This window comes from Arachis duranensis, chromosome 10 (assembly GCF_000817695.3).
Source record: "Arachis duranensis cultivar V14167 chromosome 10, aradu.V14167.gnm2.J7QH, whole genome shotgun sequence".
Lineage (NCBI taxonomy): Eukaryota > Viridiplantae > Streptophyta > Magnoliopsida > Fabales > Fabaceae > Arachis > Arachis duranensis.
This window is the reverse complement of record NC_029781.3, coordinates 67,555,812-67,572,216: the sequence shown is the minus strand read 5'-3', so window position 1 is coordinate 67,572,216 and position 16,405 is coordinate 67,555,812. Positions and strand designations below refer to the sequence as shown.

At 36.7% G+C, this 16,405-nt stretch overlaps 2 protein-coding genes across 2 annotated transcripts; one reads left to right on the top strand and one right to left on the bottom strand.

Moving 5' to 3' along the window:
- The first annotated feature begins 1,513 nt into the window (after positions 1–1,513).
- On the top strand, positions 1,514–3,108 carry LOC107470119 (peroxidase 5). Its single transcript, XM_016089500.3, has 4 exons — positions 1,514–1,767; positions 1,867–2,058; positions 2,144–2,309; positions 2,438–3,108. The coding sequence occupies exons 1-4, from the start codon at positions 1,555–1,557 to the stop codon at positions 2,848–2,850; spliced, it is 984 nt and encodes a 327-aa protein (XP_015944986.1). The 5' UTR covers positions 1,514–1,554; the 3' UTR covers positions 2,851–3,108.
- Positions 3,109–3,261: 153 nt separating this feature from the next.
- On the bottom strand, positions 3,262–5,206 carry LOC107470109 (nascent polypeptide-associated complex subunit alpha-like protein 2). The gene is made up of 4 exons (XM_016089484.3): positions 4,986–5,206; positions 4,774–4,861; positions 4,028–4,146; positions 3,262–3,922 (listed from the first exon to the last, which is right to left on the bottom strand). Exons 1-4 carry the CDS (start codon positions 5,088–5,090, stop codon positions 3,572–3,574), a joined length of 663 nt encoding a protein of 220 aa, XP_015944970.1. The 5' UTR covers positions 5,091–5,206; the 3' UTR covers positions 3,262–3,571.
- Between the last annotated feature and the right edge of the window lie 11,199 nt (positions 5,207–16,405).

The following is a 16,405-nucleotide window of genomic DNA, read 5'->3' as shown; positions in this document are numbered from 1 at the left end:
AAAAAAAAAGTCACTTATATTAGTCAACTTTGATTCATACAAGTGAAAGATCTATCCAGTAAGTATAATTGAGTATAGTAATATACGTGTAGAAGATAGATATTTTGGAGTGGAGTTAATAGTGGATGTTCCAATAGACGGTTGAGCTCTTGTGATCTCTCCCATTACATGCATCGTCTTAGTGGTTACACTAATAATGAGTCAGAACACATTACTGTGAAAGGTTACAGGTTATTAGTGGCTTCGAAGATAATGTTAAATTAATCGCAACGAAGATGTTAGTCTTTCATGATAATAGTGAAGTTAATCTTGGTTGAATTAGCACTAACGATGAAGAGATAGCTAAATTGATATACGAAAAGTATGGCAGACAAGAATTATGAGGATATATACAAGAAAAGAATACTAATGTGGCAAGGCCAGATAATTTAACAAGAAAAATAATAGTAATAATTAGTAAAATTAAGCTTTTTTTTTTTTTCTTTTTTCTGGGTTCTAGCTAGTACGCCTTTTCTTTAGCAGAATATGCTATTTATATGCTTTAATATGTGTGCAATTCATGTGAAAATATTTGTTAACTTTTAATCTTGTGTTATGGGAATTTTATCTTGTTGAAATTATTATTGTAATAACTGCTCCATTCTTTTAAATACCGAGTCATTATTCACTTATTTTCATTTAAAAAAAAAAACAACAAATAAGGAATGAAGCATGCCATCTACATGCGTTATTCCAAACAGCAGACAGACCTTCAAGGTTTAGGTTTCGTCTAAGAATCTTAGATCATTGCTCCGTCACTATCAATACCACACCTAATCCCACTAGAAAACAGTAATTAATTCATGATTAACACTGGTTTTGAACATAAAAGTAGTTCAGAATGTGATACTTCCATTTATCTAACATATATGAATTGCTTAGCTTATTCTAAAAATGTATTTCCCTAAGAGGAGTGTTAGGGGCAACAAATTTTGTGATTTGTACTTATCAATTAGTTATTATTGGTGTTTTTAATGATGTGAGATTTCATTCAATAGTGTAGAATTATTCACTTTTCTTTTGCTAGTTAAGTACTGATCAGATTTTAATACCTTCCTTCTTTTGGGGAATCTAACTAATTTATTCTAATAATAAATATAACACAAAACCTTCATGAGTTGCATCATCTAACAGTTTATTAGTCTATTATATTCACTAATGCATTCAACTTTAACAACTAATTTGGATTTTCGTGCACTCAAGTCAACTAAAATTGATTCAAGCGCGTAATTGTTCAACCTAGCATATAGTGAAATCTCAAGTGGATTTATCATACCACTACAATAATAGTGTGATCTAACCATTTTCCCTTGTCCTTTGTCTATTGCCCCTCAATCAATTATATTCTTTAACCTTGACCAAATAAAAATGACGTTACAGCCAAATGCCTTATCACATGGCACTTAGCTGCAAAATAATCTCATCAATCATTGCCTTTATTAGTATAAATAGGCCATGATTATTTCATAATGTTAATCAGAAATCATTAAAGACAATAATAATATTGTAGAGAAAATGAGTCCAAAAAAACTGAATAGCATGGTTATAGTTTTTGCCATATACTTGTTGAGTCAACATGTTCATTCTGAACTTCAAGTTGGGTATTACAGCTATTCATGTGGCATGGCCGAGTTCATTGTAAAAGATGAAGTCAGGAAAGCTTATAATAGAGATCCTGGACTTGCTGCTGGCCTTGTTAGAATGCATTTTCATGATTGCTTCGTTAGAGTAAGTCAATATATTAAACCATTTATTACATTTATATATATGCTCATGACTTCAAATTTTTGTAACCTAAAGATTAGTTAAAATATTGTTAATTTGTAGGGATGTGATGGATCAGTGCTTCTTGATTCTACTCCCTCGAACACAGCAGAGAAAGACTCTCCGGCGAATAATCCGAGTCTCAGAGGGTTTGATGTCATAGACAGTGCCAAGACTAGGCTTGAAGCTGTGTGCAAAGGAGTTGTTTCCTGCGCAGACATAGTAGCATTCGCAGCCAGGGACAGCATTGAGTTAGTAAGTTTGTCTGCTCTTCCCACCCTCTGCATACAAACCTTGTGTTTTCAATAAATCAAAATGATTTATCCATGGATTCATGCAGGTTGGAGGAGTTGGTTATGATGTTCCAGCTGGAAGAAGAGATGGTAGAATCTCACTAGCTTCAGACACAAGAACAGACTTGCCTCCTCCAACTTTCAATGTTAACCAACTCACTCAGCTCTTTTCGAAGAAGGGCTTAACACAAGAAGAAATGGTCACCCTTTCAGGTATTAGTTAAGAGCTTCAAGATAAATAAGTCAAGTTTTATCTTGTTTCCAAAACTTAAGCTATTAGATAGAGGCGCATGAAAGATTTTATATCTAATATGCTTTTGGCTTAATTTTTGCATATGCAGGAGCACACACCATTGGACGCTCTCATTGTCTTGCTTTTAACAGCAGGCTATACAATTTCAGTAGTACTTCACTTCAGGATCCAAGTTTGGATCCCTCATATGCGATGTTCTTGAAGAGGAGATGTCCACAAGGGAACACAAACCAAAACATTGTGGTTCCAATGGACCCTTCAAGTCCCGGCGTCGCGGATGTAGGGTACTATAATGGTATTTTGGCGAACCGAGGTCTGTTCATATCTGACCAGACTCTCTTGACTGACAGTGAGACTGCTAGTCAAGTGTATCAGCATGCAAGGGATCGATACACATGGGCAAACAAGTTTGCAGATGCGATGGTGAAGATGGGTCAAATTGGTGTCTTAACGGGTGATGATGGAGAGATAAGAGAAAATTGCAGAGTGATCAATAGCTAGCAATGGGGTTTAAGTCAAGGAGGACTGAGGTTGAAGTTGCTGCTATATGGCGTGTTTCATCTGGTAGTTTACAAAGCAAGCAACTTAGCTTTGCTTTTTTTTTTTTTCTTTTCAAATGAATGAAATTATGAAATCACCTGTTCGGTGTATATTAGTCCTTGTATTGAAATTGACAGTTTGTTACCTGTAACAAGTAAAAAACTCTACTCACTTTATCAAAAGCCATCGAATCAAAGTGTGTCGCCATCAACCACCCGATATATTTTTCTCCAAGTTTAGACATTCTAGAAACCTAATAATTGGACGTTTTAACTAACGACTAAATTCAAGAATTAATGATATTTAGTTTAGATGCAAAACATCATAGATTTCAAAATTGATCCAAGTTCTTTCAAATAAATCAATCTCACAGAGCAAAGAATTCCTATTAGGCAATTATATTAATAATGAAGCTCAGAAACCGAAGACAACCATAACTATAATCCCATTTAACAGACTAGCACACAAACTGAGCTCACAGAAGGCAATTTTGGGAGGAAAAAACAGCTAAATAATATGGCTGACCATTATGGCCACCCATAAATTTTAAGGACAGCAACAAAATTATAATGTAAACCAAAATAAATGGCAAAAAGTTTAACTAGAGTAGCTTAAGGATGGCACTAGTTCCAAAATCATCCTGAGAGACAGAAATCAAATGCACAATAGAATATAAAGACTATTAGGTAGTGAGCTCCATGATGGCACCAACAATGTCACCATCGTGAGTCTTGAGAGCCTTGACGGCCTTGCTCCTTGACACTCCTGCCTGTGTCATGACCAAATCAATGTCATGGGGTTCCACGCCGGTCTCATCAACCTCCTCCTCTTCTTCTTCAGCCTGTGCTCCTGCAGCTGCAGCAGCTTGATCTTGTTTTGCCATAACAGATGCCATATCTGGAACCCTGAACTGCTGAGCAGCTTGGTTCTGCAGCTGAGAGCTCAGGTCCTCTATTTTGGCCTCTCCAAATATGACATAGGTCTCGGAGTTTGGACTCTTGAAGACATCAGGCTTTGAGATGAAAAAGAGAATCTGAGATACAAAGAGATTGTTAGAAGCCATTGATGTTTCATATACACAAGCAAAACAATAACAGTATGCAGAGGTCCGCTTGCGGCTTACACACTCATAACTCACATTTTTTGTTCTCTTGATTGTGACACGACTAACACCAGTTACAGGCTTCAGCCCGAGCTTCAACATTGCCTTTCGACTCTTCTTCTCACTTCTGCTCTGCTTTGAACCCTCGGCACCGCCTGCATCTCAGCCCAAAAAACATAATAATAGATATTTAGGAAAAGGATTAACATTCAACACAAGTGCTTCAATGCATATATGGTGTTGAATTGGAGGCATATAATAATAAGTAGAACACATTCATTGTGTTCTCTATATGTAAGGCCATTAATGTCATAAGTAATTTCGCGACCAAGTAATAGAAAATAATGTAACTCAAGATCAGTTAGCTTTACTAAAAGACATAGAGAAGAATCATAACACAAATAACAGGTACAGAGAGCAAAATGACACATAATTATTCGAAAGAACCCTACAACAGCAGAGCTCAAAGATTACACAATTCCGACAAAGGCATTCATATAAATGAGTATTGTATAGCAACTTTCAGCTCCAGCAACAATATAATCTAATTCATATATCCAACTAGAGCACGTGAGGTCATGAACGCCAATGAATTCAGAACAACATCATATTAAACTGCTATCAAGCTTCCTTTAGAACTTTATGTGTATACTACGCTAGAAACAAGTGGATCGAAATTCAATAGGATATAAAATAATTAGGGTGAAAATAATTTAAAAAAATAATAGAATAATACGTTAACGATATGGAGATTTAAAACAAATAAACACAAAGAAGAGAACCTTGAGCACCGTCTTCCTTGTCATCATCGTCGTCGGCGTCTTCGTCGTCGTCCTTGACGTCCTCAACAACAGGAGCTTCGTCTTCTTCCTGAGTAGAAAAAAGAAATAGATCACATAAATACATAAGAAACCAATCGAAACAAAACGGAAGAAGAAAAAGAAGAAGAATTGAATCGCATAGACAAAGAGAGAGAAGGCAAAATAGGGAGAACCTGGGGATGAGGCTTTTTCTTGTTGGTAGCGTCATCGACAGGAGGGAGTTGTTGGTCGGCGGTGGTGTCAGCGGCGGGTGCATCAACGACGGGACCTGGAGACATGGCAGCTAGCGGCGGAGCTCAATACAACACTGAGCTGAGAGCTGAGTTTAAGAAATGGATGAAATGGATAGACAGGGGATAACAACGCTTCTGCCTTTTCCTATGCAATCCTCTCCCTCAGTAACAACTACCAAGGGTTTCCAAACTTTATTGGGCCCATATTTGGGCCCATTTTTTTACCACCGTACTCCATCCCTTTATTCTTTCCCTTAAACATTATTGTTCACATATCAGATTAATTACAAAAAAAAAATATTTATTTATTTTGGCGTCCAAAAATTTTGGATCAGACATTTAGTTTTTAACTAAAATTAATTATTCGATTGATTCATAACAATTAATTCCGTTAGTCACTTAAGTCTTTTGTTCCGTCAAATCTAACGGAGGACAAAATAATCTCTAACAACTCTAACAGGGGACAAAATGGTCCCTGATCCCGCTCTGTTCGAAAACAATACTGTTCTCCTCAAATTTTCATCATATCTCGCATAATCTTAACAGTCTAATACTGCAGCTTCAAGCTACATATTGCACCCTCTGCAATTTCAATGCTCACAAGAAGAAAAATTCTCAACTTATTCTTAACCAATTCATACTCAGGAAACTAATGACTATGTCTCTAAGTACTTCTCGTCTTCGATGGATCCTATGAATCTAGATAGCAAGTCCAATTTGTTAAAACCCGTCGTCATCGTCGCCATATCCCTCCTCCTCTGTCCTATCATCACCATGACCACATTGTCCACCACTCCGATCACTTCCTTCAGCTTCTTCTCTGAACCAATGTTCAGTAATCGCTTCAGTTTTCATATGAGCGGTGATAGCGACATTGCTCGTTGTACTGATAGGTTGGATGCGAGGTCAAAGCTGTATCCCATCATAGACTTTAGGAGAGAAGGAATGAATCACTCGGGGGCCATTTTAAATGAGAATTTGCATATGATGTCGAAGGAGAATCTTCTCACGATGTCCTAATATCCAACAATCTATATGATTTCTCGAAAGTGGAGAAAGGTATGCCTTTGTGGTAGTTGTGAAACTTGGTCTTGAGGATGTGATGGACGTTGTCAAGGCTGGAGGTGATACTGTTATCGAGGACGTGGAGGTGGATGGTTCTAGTAGGTGAAGGGCAGAGGAGGTGGGTGGTGTACCAGTCACAGAGATTTGGAAAGTTAGTGATCCATGAGATGTTGAGGTAGGTGCGATGATGCGTGAGCATCTTTCCTATCTTTTTCTAGTGAATTTGTATCTAATTTGTTGAGTTTAATCAAGAAATAATTATATTTTAGCCATTATGGATGCTATTTTGAGTTTTGTGCAATACTATTTATTTTAGGTAGCATTCGGCTGGATTTGATGAAGTTTCAGCAGCACAAGAACAAAAGAAGATGGCAGCGAGGAGCGACGCGTACGCATGCGAGTGATTTGGAGATATACATGGTGACGCATGCGCGTGACTGACGCGTACGCGTGATTTGAAGATTTGCTCAACGACGCGTACGCGTGACTGATGAGCGGATAATTTATACGCTTTTTGGCATTGTTTTTAGGTAGGTTTTAGTAGGATCTAGCTACTTTTAGGGATGTTTTCATTAGTTTTTATGCAAAATTCACATTTCTGGACTTTACTATGAATTTGTGTGTTTTTCTATGATTTCAGGTATTTTCTGGCTGAAATTGAGGGACCTGAGCAAAACTCTGATAAGGAGGCTAACAAAGGACTACTAATGCTGTTAGATTCTGACCTCCCTGCACTCGAAATAGATTTTATGGAGCTGCAGAACTTCAAATGGCGCGCTCTCAACGGTGATGGAAAGCAGACATCCAGAGCTTTTCAGCAATATATAATGGTCTATACTTTGTTCGAGCTTAGACGACGCAAACTGGCGTTCAACGCCAGTTCCATGCTGCATTCTGGAGTAAAACGGCAGAAACACGTCACAAACCAGAGTTAAATGCCAAAAACATGTTACAACTTGGCGTTTAACTCCAAAAGAAGTCTCTGCACGTGTAAAGCTCAAGCTCAGCCCAAGCAATACCAAGTGGGCCCCGGAAGTAGATTTCTGCATTTAGACTTATTTCTGTAGACCCTAGTAGCTAGTCTAGTATAAATAGGACATTTTACTATTGTATTAGACATCTGGGATTTGACATCCTTGATCACATTTAGGGGCTGGAAATTCGGCCATGCCTGGACCACCATCACTTATGTATTTTCAACGGTGGAGTTTCTACACACCATAGATTAAGGGTGTGGAGCTCTGCTGTACCTCAAGTTTCAATGCAATTACTACTAGTTTCTATTCAATTCAGCTTATTCTTATTCTAAGATATTCGTTGCACTTTAACATGATGAATATGATGATCCGTGACACTCATCATCATTCTCACCTATGAACATGTGATTGACAATCACTTCTGTTCTACCTTAGAATGAACGAATATCTCTTGGGTTCCTCAATCAGAATCTTCGTGGTATAAGCTAGAATTATTGGCGGCCATTCCTGAGAATCCGGAAAGTCTAAACCTTGTCTGTGGTATTCCGAGTAGGATTTAGGGATTGAATGACTGTGACGAGCTTCAAACTCGCGATTGTTGGGCGTGATGACAAATGCAAAAGAATCAATGGATTCTATTCCGACATGATCGAGAACCGACAGATGATTAGCTGTGCTGTGACAAGAGCATTTGGACCTTTTTCAATGAGAGGATGGGAAGTAGCCATTGACAACGGTGATGCCCTACATACAGCTTGCCATGGAAAGGAATATGAAGGATTGAAAGTAAGAAAGCAGTATGTTGCAGAGATTCAACAGGGACGAAGTATCTCCATACACTTATCTGAAATTCCCACCAATGATTTACATAAGTATCTCTATCTTATTCTATGTTTTATTTATTATTAATTTCGAAACCTTTATAACCATTTGAATCCGCCTAACTGAGATTTACAAGATGACCATAGCTTGCTTCATACCAACAATCTCCGTGGGATCGACCCTTACTTACGTAAGGTTTATTACTTGGACGACCCAGTGCACTTGCTGGTTAGTTGTGCAGAGTTGTGACAAAGTGTGATTCACGTTTGAGAGCGCTACCAAGTTTTTGGCGCCATTGTTGATGATAACAATTTCGTGCACCAAGTTTTTGGCGCCGTTACTGGGATTGTTCGAGTTTGGACAACCGACGGTTCATCTTGTTACTCAGATTAGGTAATTTTCTTTTTGTTTTATTTTCAAAAATTTTTCAAAAATCTTTCAAAAAATTTTTTTCCTTTGTTTTCGAAAATTATTCTAAATTTTTAAGAATGAATTTTAGTGTTTCATAAAGCATGTTGAAGCCTGGCTGGCTGTAAAGCCATGTCCAAATTCTTTTGGATTGAGGCTTCCACTTGTCAGCATAAAAGGCATGTACATGGAGTTGGATGAAGTATCAACTGTTGCATGCCTAATTTATATCCTAAAGCTGGCTGCATATTAAGCCATGTCCAACTCCTGGATCGGAACTTTAGGCTAACATTGAAAGATTCCTGGAATTCTTATTAAAAATTTTGAATTTCTTATTTTATTTTTCCTATATGTTTTCGAAAAAAAATTGGAAAAAAAATAGAGACAATTAAATCCTAATCGACTTATTTAGCAAACAACTAAACCTCTAAAGATTTAGATTAGGTATTTGATGAGCGGATATTTTATACGCTTTTTTGCATCATTTTCATAAAGTTTTTAGTATGTTTTGTTTAAGTTTTATTAAGTTTTCATAGGTTTTAGTGTAAAATTCATTTTTTTGGATTCTACCTTGAGTTTGTGTGTTTTTAGACAATTTTAGTTATTTTCTGGCTGAAATTGAGGAACTGGAGCAAAAGTCTGATTCAGAGGCAGAGAAAGCACTACCGATGCTGTCCAAATCTGAGCTCCTTGCACTCGAAAGAGCTTTTCTAGAGCTACAGAAGTCCAAATGGAGCATTCTCAATGGTTATGGAAAGCTAACATCTAGTCCAGAAATATATAATAGTCTATACTTTGTTTCATAATTGAAGGCCCAAATCTGGCGTCTAAGCCAGCCTCCTGCCCTATTTTGGTGTCCAGCTCCCACAAGGAAGAGACCAGTATCCAAACACCCAAGAAGGATCCCCTAGCCAACGTTCAACACCCTAGAGGCCTTCTAGCACGTGGATCTCATCAAAGCTCAGCCCAAACACTCACCAACTAAGCCCTAGGAGTAGATTTTAGCACTAAAAGACTATTTTACCCTTTTTATGTAATCCTTAGTCATTAGTTTAGTATTTAAGGGATTACATAATCTTTGGGGACTTTATGCCATTTGTTTCATTTATCATTGTATTTTCTATCAGTATGAGTTTCTAAGCCTCCTAGGTTGAAGGGAAGAGCCCTGCTGAGTTTTATGGATTAATAAAAGTATTACTGTTTCTCTTTAATCCGTGTTTGATTTAATTCTAAGATGTATCTTCGTTCTTCAACTTGATGAATTAGATGACCCATGACAATCATCTTCGTTCTTTATTGTAAGACCGCGTGCCTGACAACCACCTGTGTTCTTCTTGGGTTCGTGTGAATACGTAACTGGAAAGCATCGAACCACTAACTTGATTATACATATCTTAGACAGCTAATCCACAACTTCGTTGGATACTTCTCAAGACACCAGTTCAGCTGAGGTATGGGGAGATTAGGGTTTTTTGGTAGAGGCTAGAACCCAAAGTCGCAGCATTCTCTGATATAAAAGATTCGACCTTGTCTGTGGCGTTTTGAGTAGGATCATGAAGGAGAATAAACTGCAGGAGCTTCACCCTCAATCAAAATGGATCCACACTAACTCTGGGGTTCCGATCTTAAGGAGTATTGGCGATCTCTCAACCAGCGACAATCACATACAGCCTGCCATAGAAGAAATAAATTCACAGTTGAAGAAGACAGTAAAACCAGAGTTAATCCAGAAGGACAAAGTATCTCCAAGCCTTAACCACTTCTTATCATTGTAAACATATCAACCTAGTTAAGATCTCTATATTTTTTTATACAATTAAACAACATACCTACATCTCCTATCTGCCTGACTAAGATCTGCAAGATAACCATAACTTGCTTCAAATCATAATCCTCGTGGGTTCAACCCTGACTTGCTCAGGTATTACTTGGACGACCTAATGCACTTGCTGGTACAGTTGTACGAAGTGTGGGGATTCGTGCACCAGTATTCTTAAACACTTATCAATTTTTTACAAGGAAACTTAAACCAATAAACACTTTAAAATTAGGTCTACACAATACCTACTGTTAAGCTTCCAAGACTGGTTCTTGATTAATTTCAGTAGCCTTAGTAGTTTGGTAACCCAAATCCTTAAGCATTTCCACTAAATCTTTAAATTGATAAAGTTTGTATTCAACTTAAGGAACTTGTGTACTTTTTCATTCATGTGCTTTAGCATATTATCCTCGTCTCTTTCAAACCATCCTCCATGGTGAAACATAGACACAATTTCATATGACATATGTGCCAAAGTAATAGTAAAATTAAACTAAATTCTAACAACTCAAAATAAATTTTTAATTAACTCACAATACCTCATTTGACATTAATTAGAACTTGCTAATTTATTTTCGTTACTTAACTTCTTTACTTAACCCCAAAACAGAAAGTATTTATCACCTTAACTGTAAAATCTGGTTAATTAATGAATAATTAATTAATAAATTAATTATGAGCCCAAAAAATTAGAAAATTAAATTTTATATTTTAGAGAATTCAAAATATTTAGAATGCATATTAAAACACTAATTTTAAAAGTTTTGGCCCAAAATGGGCCAACGGACCAAACTAGTTGAATCGGACCTATATTGGGACCAAGGCCCCACGTATAAATCACCCAACTCAGCCTTCTCCTCTTCCATTCAATAAATTCACGCTGAAGGAGAGGGAAACAAGCCAAGAGCCCTAACCGTTCTACTTCCAATTTCAATTCCTTGTAACTTTCAATCCGGAGCTCCGATCACCATACAATTTGCGGTCACGCGACCGTCTTGTCAAGCTCTTCAAATCCATCAAACAAAGTGGTAAGAAATTCAAATTTCTCACCCAGCCTCTCTCTTTCCATTTTTTTTATTTTTGGTTTGTGGGTATTAAAAATTGTGAAATTTTGATGGTTTAGGGGTACTCTAATGTAAGGTATAGCTGGGTTTCGTCAAATTGCCTAATGGGTAAAGGTAAAAAAAATCAATATCCCCTTTGAATTCTCCAATTTTATGAGGTTAGAATATTGAAATTCTAAATGTGTATGAAATTATATGGAATTCGGTTAAATATATGTGAAATTGATGTCAAATTGGTGAAGTGGAGTGCTTGAATTGGAACTCTGGTGGTTCGAAGCTTGTCAAATGGACTTTGGAGGCTTGGAAACTTGTGAAAACGAGGTCTTGAAGTATTTTGTGGCTTGGAAGGAAATCAGCCAAGATATGATTTTAGTTTCTTGTAGTTAATTTATAATATTACGTGAAAACTTAGGTTAGTTGATCGAAGGTAGGCTTGAATTCTCTGAATTGTTGGATTTGGTGGATTAAATGTGTATATATGCATGTGAATCTATGAACTAGTTAGTGGTCAAATTTTGAAATTTTGTATTGATGTTTTGTTGAGATTGAATTGCAAATGATAATTGTGATGAATGAATTGGAGTTGGTTTGGCTAGGCTTGTAATGGTTAGAAGTTGATAATTGAATGTGTTGGAAGGTTTGAAAATGGTAATAGAAGTGTTTTAGATTGAAATGAATCGGGGAATAGGTTAAAGAAAGGGGTGAGACAAGTTGGAATAAAATAGAATGTTTAACCAACTTTGACGCACTATAACTCAGCTCTCGAACTCCCAGATTTTGTGAAGCTTGTCTTAAATAAAAATTGGGTCCAAGTAGTTTATGGTGTTTGAAGAACGGATGAAAGATAATTTTTCACAAAAAAAGTTATGCGCATTTGAAGTTTAGGGTTAAAACAGATTTTTGCAAAAATTGCTGAAAACCAGAAATTCTGCTATATGTTCCCACGCACAGACTAGAGCGTGTGTTGAGACTCATGCGTACGTATGAGGAATGTGCGCACGCACACATTAGGTTTCTTAAAAGTTGTGCGTACGCATATTATGATGCGTGTGTACGCACAGTATCACTAAATTCCTGTTGTTAACTATTTAGCCTTCTCGACAAGCTTGTAAACTTCTGTAACCCCTATTTAAGGTTCGAGAGCTAGTGTCAAGCTTAAGAAAGGGAATAAACCTAGTGGGGGAGTTAGGATGATATTGAGGGAGATTTTGAAGTGCAAAATTGAATTACTGATGCATGGGTAAAGTGATATGAGATACGAATACGGATGGTGATAATGTTGATGAATTATGATAATGATATTTATGAATCATATTGATGATATGAGAGATCCATCTGGCATTGCATTATATTATCTGAGACACGAGTTTTCCTAGATAGATGTAGTGGCTTACCACCACTTGCTCCAGGTTGAGACTCGATACTCTATTGACCCTCTGTCGCAAGATGTGACCGGGTAGTTTAACTCTTCAGATTCCCTCAATAAGATGATAAATGGTTGATTATATATATGCACTGACTCTTGGGGATGCGCACACGTAGGGACTGTCCAGGGTTCGCTACCGGACATGTCGGATTTGGCTGGATAACCGACAAGCGAGACTCATTGGCCATAGGGCAGACATGCATCATATGCACTTGTATGTGTTTGTTTAGGTTTGCATTTGTTTTGGCTTGCCTAAATGTTTATCTATAATTAACGGCTACCTGTTCTATTTGCGATATATGTTCCATATTTGTGTTTTTCCTTGTCTGTTTTGCTTGTGTTTTGCTTCTAAGAGATCCCTCTGGCGGGTGAAGGAGGCGTTAAGGGTTGTTCCACTTGGTGATTGGGAGGTTTACAGAGGACAGAAAATCAAGAGTTAGAATAGAACTCCTTAGATATAGTCACATGAATTTGGTTTAGTGAAAATTTTATAGTATGAATAAGAGTTGTTGGAGTTTTGGAATGCCTCTGGCTTTTTGGGACATTATTTATTATCTATATAGGTACCATTATCATATTAAGAACCCCTGGTTCTCATTCCATACATATATTGTTGATTTTCAGATGCAGGACGTGAGACACCTCGCTGAGTGTGTTGGAGACTCTTGGGACGCGAAGATCTACTTTTGGGGGTTTTGCATTTTGTATTTTGTATATGTATATAAGTAGTATTCTCCATTTTGTACGTAACTTGTATTTTGTCCCTCTTAGAGGTTGAACTCGCAGAAACAGGATGTATATTTCTATCTTTTGGTTATGGTTTGGGTTATATATATATATGTATATTTATACTCTAGCCAGCATTTTCTTCGTAGGTCGAGTTAAGAGCTTGCTACTTGTATCTTTTTGGAACTCCATGTATTTATATGTACATTATCTTTACTATACGTTGTTATCTATCCCATTTACGCTTAACCATTTCGAGTGCGACACATTTTCTGTTTGTTTTGTTCAACTTTTTCTTCAAGGCTCCTAGTTAAACTTCTTTTCATATATGCCTATGTACGCATTTCATTTTTAGAGGTCGTAATACCTCATCACTTCTGATTTACGAGCTTAAGCATAAAGCTTTGTGTGGTAGGGTGTTACATTAACCACCAGACAAGTTATTCTCACCAAAATGCATGCAATGGAGTTATAGAAGAGGACCACTTATCATAACCACAACAAAACCAAACATAGAAAAATGCTAGAAACAAAGCAAAGAATCCACCTGGTGATCTTTGACTAGGAATCACCACTATGTCACGATGATGTCAGCTCCTCACCATCATTGCACTGTCATGTCGTTGTTCATCCTTTATCACAGTGTTTTTGCTGGAGAATTTTTGGTGTGAAATGGGGTTTTCCTTAAGATTCTTCTATAATTGTTGGTTTGAATAAGGGAGATGAATGGGAAGCATTTGCTCATATAACGGTGCCTCCCTGGAACACAGCGTTCTGGCCTCATCAAAATGTAACTTCCACGTTTTACTTACTACAAAAAGGTGGTGATCTGTCTCAAAAGATTTGTCCCCTAACACGTAGGAACATGACGTTACACCTAAGAACATAAAATTACATGTAGGATTGTTTCCATCTCATATTGCAAAAACTTTGACAAAAGGGCCATAATGTCTAACAGAAGTGATTGATAGGGGTTGTGATGACATTAAACTTTATTTAGGGTGCGGATAGGGATTTTGTGAAATCACCAGAGGTCAAGATGAAGTTAAACCCCAAAATAGTCCCGAAGATTGGCATCGTACACTAAAATCTTTCTTGAGATTCTAATTACACTAATTACGTCCCTAAGACTAACAAAAGTGCACCACGTTAGTCCCTTACCCATTTTTCATTAACAACGTGATGACATAGCTTGATGACGTAGACTGTTAGTGACATGTATCACTTTATAGTTTGGCCTCGTGTAATGGTATGATAATGTGTTGACTAGTGACACGTAACATGCTGATGTGGATGGTTATGCCACGTGTCACAGTACTATTTGGCCACGTGTCGCAACAGTATTCGTCCATGTGTCATCAATTATGTCATCATTGTAGATATACCAAATTAATCCCTCACCTTGTATTAAATGACTCATTTTAGTCCCTAAAATTGAATGTCGTGCACCAAACTAGTCCCTTCACCAATTTTTATGCATTTTTTAAAAAAAAAAAATTTTAATATCTTGGATGCATTAATTCCAATTCTATTTTTTCACGTATCCTTTAAATACAAGTGTTTTTATAAAAAAAATTAAGATTTTTGTTTTAATTATATAATTTTTTTCTATAATGATTTAATTGGTAAATTTTGTAATATATAAATATGTTATTATAAAAAAATTATATGATTGATTAGACACATTTTTCAAAAAAACATGTATTTTTAACAAAAAATCAAGAATTAAAATACACATTCTTTCAGTTCTTATGAAATACACGTTTTCGTTGTGTATAAATGGGTTAAACTGAAGGCACTTCAAACATCTTCACTATCATCTCCGACATCTTTAGTGGGGTGCTTGAATGTCTTCACGTCAACTCTAAGACGGTGGTTAGGGGTATCGCAAGAGAAAAAATATTTTATAAAAAGACTTGTATTTAAATGACATGTCAAAAAATAGAATTGAAATTAATGGATTCAAAGATATTGAGAATTTTGAATTTATAGAAAGAAAAGGAGAAAAAATTAGTGAAGGGACTAGTGTGGTCCACAACATTCAATTTCAAGGACTAAAATGAGTCATTTAATATAAAGTGAAGGACTAATTTGGTGCATCTACAATGATAGATATAATGGATAACACGTGGACAAATACTGGTGCGACATGTGACACAAATAGACACGTGGCACAACCATCCACATCAGCATGCCACGTGTCACTGGTCAACACATCATCATACCATTATATATAACCAAACTATGGAGTGACACATGTCACTAACAGTCCACGTCATTAAGCTATATCACCACGTCGTTAATGAAAAATTGGTCAAAAACTAACGTGATATATTTTTGTCCATCCCAAAAACATAATTAGTGCAATTGAAATTCACGGACCATTTTAGAATTTAAACTCGTCAAGATGAGGTTTCACTCTTTCTTTTTTCACATCACTACTAATATTATAGTACTGTCATTACTAACTTAGAGAACTAAAGCTCCAAAATGTCCCTAAGATTGGTTGCGTACATCCAAGTATTTAGAGATTCCAATTGCACTAAAGTAGTCCTAAAGCCCTTCTCGGTAATGAATCACTAAACACAATTTTGAGATGATACTATTACTTCCACGCCAGCACTACAACGACCTTATATGGCAAGTGAATGTTGGTGACCTAATATAGCCTTAATCCTTTTTATAGCCTTTAATGTAGTGAATTTTCTCTAAATTCCATCTTTAATCAGTTTGTGTTTTATATTTGTGCTTCCTATAGTTTCTTCATTCTTATTAATATATCCTTTCAGTTTTGGAACCATGATAAGGATGGGAGTTAGGCAGCAAGGAGCTCGAATTCTCTTTTGCGCTATTGTTGATGTATTTTTGAGTTCTTTTCACTCTTCCTGAAAAAAGTCTCTCCGCCGTTTGGACAAAGAGAGTGTGGTGGTGGCAGCTAAAGAGTCGGTTAGTAAGACAGATCACTCAAGAGCTGGAGTCGGGTTTCGTTTTGATGAGGAGGTGGAGGTTTTCTGCCTGTCGTGTGATGGATTGGGGTTTTTAAAGAGAAAAGG

Excerpts from the sequence above, each read along its gene's own strand:
- LOC107470119 (XM_016089500.3), top strand. The coding sequence starts at position 1,555 with ATGAGTCCAAAAAAACTGAATAGCATGGTTATAGTTTTTGCCATATAC. Across the intron at positions 2,059-2,143 it reads CCAGGGACAGCATTGAGTTA|GTTGGAGGAGTTGGTTATGA; the intron begins GTAAGTTTGTCT and ends GGATTCATGCAG. Across the intron at positions 2,310-2,437 it reads AGAAATGGTCACCCTTTCAG|GAGCACACACCATTGGACGC; the intron begins GTATTAGTTAAG and ends TTGCATATGCAG.
- LOC107470109 (XM_016089484.3), bottom strand. The coding sequence starts at position 5,090 with ATGTCTCCAGGTCCCGTCGTTGATGCACCCGCCGCTGACACCACCGCC. Across the intron at positions 4,147-4,773 it reads CAAGGAAGACGGTGCTCAAG|GCGGTGCCGAGGGTTCAAAG; the intron begins GTTCTCTTCTTT and ends GCTGAGATGCAG. Across the intron at positions 3,923-4,027 it reads CAATCAAGAGAACAAAAAAT|ATTCTCTTTTTCATCTCAAA; the intron begins GTGAGTTATGAG and ends TTTGTATCTCAG.